The sequence below is a fragment of the Poecilia reticulata genome, unplaced genomic scaffold (assembly GCF_000633615.1).
Source record: "Poecilia reticulata strain Guanapo unplaced genomic scaffold, Guppy_female_1.0+MT scaffold_631, whole genome shotgun sequence".
Classification (NCBI taxonomy): Eukaryota; Metazoa; Chordata; class Actinopteri; order Cyprinodontiformes; family Poeciliidae; genus Poecilia; species Poecilia reticulata.
This window is the reverse complement of record NW_007615380.1, coordinates 322-6632: the sequence shown is the minus strand read 5'-3', so window position 1 is coordinate 6632 and position 6311 is coordinate 322. Positions and strand designations below refer to the sequence as shown.

The following is a 6311-nucleotide window of genomic DNA, read 5'->3' as shown; positions in this document are numbered from 1 at the left end:
AATATGCTAATGCATTTATTACATGTAAATTGTRCTTGATAGAAGTTAATTTAGACAAATGACTTAAAAGTATTTACAAGATGCACTTTGTCAAAGTGCTCTGTTCTATTTTTTTTCTTTCAGTTCCAGGTGCTTTTGTAGCTATTACAGGATATGCTGTTAAAAAACATAGCTGCCATAATGGTTGACCTGTTCCTTACCAGAGGCACAAAGCAGGGAGGATTCTGTCTGTTTTTCTGATGAGTGATTCATGCTAGTTTTCAACCCTCTACATCTTATTAGTCGTTTGTAGCGTCAACATATGATTATGTTTTGCATAGCTTGGTTGATTTGCTCCTTATCAACAGATGGAAACGCAACTAATTCAGGTTAATTTTTATGGAACATTTTTTTAAGTTCCCACAAATTTTCCATGATATAAGGGATGGAAGCATAGTTACATAAAAAAGAAACTTTAGGAGACGTACCGCTGCCAGCTAGCCTTAGCAAATACAGAGGACGCATAATTTAAAAGATGCTCTTTTCAGTTGAGATTAATGCTGCAACTAATGATTTATTTAGTAATTGATTAATCAGTTATTCTGATGATTAATCAATGAATAAGAAAAAAAAAGTACATTCTACAGACTTTTCATTTAACCACTCATGCAGTATTAGAAATACATTAAATAAATCAATTTCTTAAATAAAATAAACATTTTGAAAAAAATGCAATAACATTGCATTCCTTTAGTTAATCTGAACCAGGTGAAGCTAAAACTTTGGCAATGGATGAGTTCTGGCTAAAACATATTCAGTTAATGATTAATTGATTAATACATTAGTTGACGATTATTTGAATGATCAATTAATCATGATTAATCATTTCAGCTCAAGTTCAGATGCAGAAAAATAACCTTCTAAACATGGTAGCTGACTGGCACTCAACAAGGCAATTAGTGCAAAAGGTTTGAGACTGAGGGACAAGCTTACATTTCCAGCAGCATCTCTGTACATACAATAATCAAAACAAGCTCATTCTGTAGCAAGGGTTGAAAATSCMKMTCAGACACCCACCGTGGAATCAGACGTTGCATGAGCTACTTGGTAAATGAGCAAAAAATTCAATTTCYATTTGTRCAAATCTGGCAGGAATAACRCAAAGTCTCCATTAAGGGTGATGCTGAAAGGTTTAKTGATGAGATGTTTATTAATATCGTCAGAAGGAACTGTGTATTCCATCAGAGGGTTGAAATTTGACTTGAGTGACAGCTGATGTAGGATGTTTGAAGGGCACCTGGGCGGCACCTGTCAAATAATAAAATTTCAACCTGTGTGGTGTACTAGCTAATCTAAAATTTTTAATCTCTGAATTATTTTCACATTCTTATTTAGCTTACTTAGATAAAGTCACACCTTGAGGTAAGGCTCATGCTGCTTATGAGTAGAAGCTGCTTGTTTGCTGAAACAATGTGTGCATGTAAATATATAGTTATTTTCCTCATGCAGACGGGGGGATTCTGTTTTTAGATGCCAGCGCTGCATGCCAGATTGTGTGCTTGCGCMTTTCAAGCTTCAGAGCCTATATGTATTCTTGCAGCAGAACTTTAGATCTGCGGGTTATTATAGGAAAATGAGAGGATCTGCAGACGAAATGGAGAAAAGGAAAGAACTCTGAAGGCTCTGCAGTGTGATTAAAGACTACGCTTGCTCCAATCGGTGGGGGGTGGAATTATTCCACAGCAGGAAAAAGAAGAAAATGTAGCTTAAACATGTACATCCACCTAAATATCCATAAGCACTGCAGAGGACAGATAAAACATGTCGAGAAAAAGTCATAGTATTGCAGTCCAGGTTACCTGGTGTGTTAATTAGTGAGGAGGCGGAGCACTGCTGAGAAGCAGACAATTTGCAGTCACATCATATAGCAATTCTTTATTTTTCCTCTTTCAGATACAACTTCTGTTTATATTCTGTACAGCACTGAAGGCACACAAAACCCAAAGATAAAATGGAACAGAAGTATATACAAAATATACAGAATAAATAAGTCAATCTAGTTAAAGTAGAAAAGCTACAGAGAGTGTGCTTACATGAGCTGTTTCTGAAAACAGGGAACGTAAATCCGGTCCACTCTGCAAATGTCTCTGTCCTCAACTGTTCCTGGCTGTTTTTTTTAAATGATTTCAACAGAAAAATAATGGCGTCGGTCTCCCACATGAAATGAGTGCATGATGAGCGGCTCGTTTCTGGCAGAAATGAAAACTAAACCGTTTCAGCAGGACTCTAGTTGATTGTCATGCACCATCTTATGGCATTTTAAATAGTGCAATGCGTTTTGTACAAGTCMTGTAGGTACTGTACTCCACTTTCTGACTGATCTGCCTYAGTCTGTATAAAAATAAAGTTCCTCTGACTGCAGCTCTGCAGCGCGCTGGATCAATCATCTGTCAGGAGGAGAACCTTGCTCCTATCGCTGTGTTTTTTGTGTTTTTTTTTTCAGTGTACTTGGCTGTACGAACTGCTGACTCTACGGCACAACGAGAACTCCGGTTCCAGCGTTAAAGCTGCTCTCATGGGGGGGCTGATAAGAGGGGGGGTGTAATCAGGTCACGGCCAGAATCGGGATAGACTGATTAAGCGGAATTCTGGGTCAAGCACTGATTGAAATTCACTCAATTCTTTCCAAACATCTGCTTTATCCTGGGAGGAGGCCGACTCGGGGGGGAGGAGGGGGGGAGTTGTGCTGCGTGGATCAATTCGCTCGGCTGCTGTAGGAGCATGAAAATTTAATCACATGTAAAAAGCTGATTGAGTGGATTTCAGCGTGGGTTTTAACCCAGGCCTGCTCTGTAGACGGCCACAGCTTCTTCCAGGTTTGATTTGGCTGAAAACGCTTAGTAGGGATGCACCGATCAGTTGGCAAGAGATAAAAACTAAATGATTTTCCCTCCATCAGCAGGTTCAAATACAGGTAAGGTGAAAAAAAAAAACTTAATTGAATTGTTTTTATTGATGACATACATCAGATTTCCTCTTAAGTGTAAGATAAAATTTGGCACAGAGTAAAACAGAAATTGGTCTCAGCCGGAAAAAGCCTGATCGGTGCATCTCTAGAATATTCCACCTCTAACAGATGAGCAGAAACGGAAAGATACATTCTGTGCTACAATAAACATGTGCCTGTGTGTATATATATATCTATATATATATCTATCTATCATATTTTTATGTTTATACATTTCACACTGTGGAAAATAGAGGGGGCAAACAGGCCAAGGCACTTGGTTCAGACATGATATGTCAGCTCAGTTAAACGCAGTCTGATGTTCCAGAACCTCCAAGTAGTCCGGCTCCGTGTGCAAGTTAGCTTTGAGCTCAAAGTACTCGTTCTTGGTTTGTTCCAGCATGACCTTGCGTGGTCTAGTGTACATTATCGTCTCCATTAGCTTTAGCTCCTCCGGGTGCCCTGGGACCTGCATGTCCATGGCAGGCTGCAGCTGCGGCAGGTTTTTCCTGAAGTACTCGGTTATTCCGAGCTGCTGCTGCAGCTCCTTCTCTCTCTCCAGGATGTTCCTGTACAGAGAGCTGGGAGTCCCCAGGGTCATGAAGTCACCCGGCCGCTCCTCAGCTATGGCCCTGAACTTGGGGTTTCCCGTCAGTGGGGAGGTGTTCTCCTTCTCCATGATGCTCCGGCAGACATGGTGCTTTGGATCATCCAGACTGTAATCCAGATCTGATTCGTGGCCCTTGTGCTGGGAGCAGTAGGTGGGGTTCCGGCAGATCTGGACGATGGGGCTGTGAGATCTGTCCTCGTATAAGGAACCGGGTCCTGTCCTCTGGGTCACGGTGTGGTGGGTGGTCTTCTGCCCATACATGCTGTAGTGTAAATGGATTGGAGAGGTGGTGCTGGTGTTTTCCCGTGCTGGTTCCTCCGCTGCCTTTTTCTTTGCCCTCCTCCGCCTACGGTGCACCACAAAGACCACCAATCCAGCCGAGCAGAAGATGATCATGAGGACAAAGATAAGGAAGCTGAGGATGAGCACTGAGAGCGGTATGTTGTCGGTTAGGGAGTCCATGAGACTCTTGTTTGCAGGCGTCCCCTGCGTGACKGTGGACGTCTCCAACCCAGGACAGAGCATCTCGTGGCGAAGACTCCTCAGCTCCGTCTGCTTCACCTTCTTGGGGGTTTCACACAGAACAGAGCCCACCACCGTGTCTGTCTTAAGCTTCTCCACCCACTGCTTGAGACTGAGCAGGTCGCAGCTGCAGTCCCAGGGGTTGTCCTCTAAATAGATCTGCTCCAGCACGTTGAGCTGATCCAGCACGTTGCTCACCGGCAGGTGCATGAGCAGGTTCTTCCTCAGGTTTAATTTGACCAGGGGAACGTTGCGGAAGATCTGAGCCGGAAGGGAGCTCAGTTGGTTGTTGTTCAGTGACAGCAGCTTCAGTTTGGGCAAGGGGTTGAATGTGCCTGGTGCAATCTCCTTGATGAGGTTGTATTCCAGGTATAGAGACTCCAGGTTGTGAAGGCCCACGAACATGGTGGAAAACAGCTTTTCGATCCTGTTCCCGTTCAGGTGAAGCTTTTTCAAGCTGCTCAGGCTGAGAAATGTTTCGTTATCGATGTAGTCGATGCGGTTGTTGGCCAGGTTGAGCAATTCCAACCTGTCGTATGTGACAAAGTCATACTTAAAGAGTTTCTGGATCATGTTTCCTGTCATAACCAACTTAGTAGGGCTCTCCTGAAGTATTCCGATATCAGACACCTTCTGAATACCTCTGTCCTGACAGTGCATCAATAACCCAGCCTCCGGGTGATTGTGGCATGAACAGTGCTCCATGCAGGGACTGTCGGGAACATGGGAGGGTGTCTGTTTGGGAATCTGAGCCACCTTGGACGATGGCGTAACAACCATATCCATTGATGGCGGTCCCTCCAGCGGGAGGTCTTTGTGGAACGGACACAGAACATCCCGTTTGACTTTAGCCAGAATGGTTCCCTTCAGGTGCTGCGGTGAGCTGCACACCACRTCGCTGATGACCGACTGCGCCCTCATGTTCTCCATCCAGGTTTTTAAATGGAGGACGTCGCAGTCGCAGATCCAGTCATTGTCCTCCAGGAGGAGCTCCATGATGCGCCCGATGTGCTCCAGAAAGCCCACGTATGGCAGCGTCTGGAGTTTGTTGCCTCGTAGGTCGAGGTGAGTGAGCGGCACGAAGCGGAAGATGTTGCTGGGTAAAAACTCGATGGAATTGTCATTGAGGATGAGGACTTTGAGGCGGATCAGCTTGTTGAATGCCCCTGGCTCGATGATCCGGATGAAATTTGTGTCGGCTTGAAGAAACTCTAGATTTATCAGACCCTGGAAAGTGTCCTCTTTCAGGGTGACAAGAAAATTGCTATTTATGTGGAGCTTTTTCAGCGAACCGAGAGTGTTAAAGACCCCTGGCTCCAGCTCTTGTATGCTATTACCCCCGATGTGCAGAGAAAGGGCGCCCCTAAGCCCTTCCATTTCCTCCACTCGGAGCTCCACTAAGTCATTTTTGTAAAGGTTCAGATGGAAGGAGACACCTGACGGGATTTGGATTTGGGAGATTTTGCTGATGTTCCTCTGCTCGCAGTTGAGATGAAGGACGCCGTCCTTTGCCTCACAGGAGCACAGAGACTCACACGACTCGCTGATGGAAGACGACGCCTTTGAGGGATAGATATCTTGGCTGTGAGCTGCCGACAGAAACAAGCCGATAAAAATGATCCAGGGCTGCATTTTGGACCTGGATATCTGTGGAGACAGAAAGGAGAGGAGGAAAAGAAGTGGTTTAAGTACATTTGCTTCCGACACAAATAAAAAGACTTGGTAATTAAAACATGATTGTTTAAAACATTATTGTTATAATTACCATGCTCCAAAACATAGTTTCTACTGAGTAATGTACAGATCGAGTTCAAACATGTCTTTATGAGGTAATTATATGCATGTAGGGAAAACAAGTGGTTCTGTATTGGATTACGGCACAATTCAGGAAAGCCTTAAAATAAACAAATTCACCAACTCATTTAAATGCATATCTGTAACGCTGGAAAGGTTTGTCTCCTGCAAGAGACCTTGTGCAAGTGTAACCTGCACAAAATAATCAACCCGYATTTTATTTTGGCAGGTCAAACTGACAGCACACTTTAAGATCCGGGTCACAGGTGACTCGGATCTCAATTGCTTTGGCTGCTGTCGCTGTGGCTAGCTGCTCATCTTGGCRTCTTCTAAACATATGGAAGAATAAGACTGGATCGAGCCTTATTAACACGGCTGAAGGATTAAATTGGGTGTTTT

At 43.9% G+C, this 6311-nt stretch overlaps 1 protein-coding gene across 1 annotated transcript; it reads right to left on the bottom strand.

Moving 5' to 3' along the window:
• Positions 1-1894: 1894 nt before the first annotated feature.
• Positions 1895-5861, bottom strand: slitrk6 (SLIT and NTRK-like family, member 6; the record flags this gene model as incomplete). Its single annotated transcript, XM_008403450.2, has 1 exon — positions 1895-5861. A coding segment is annotated over one exon (2574 nt), but the record flags the coding sequence as incomplete, so codon positions are not given.
• Between the last annotated feature and the right edge of the window lie 450 nt (positions 5862-6311).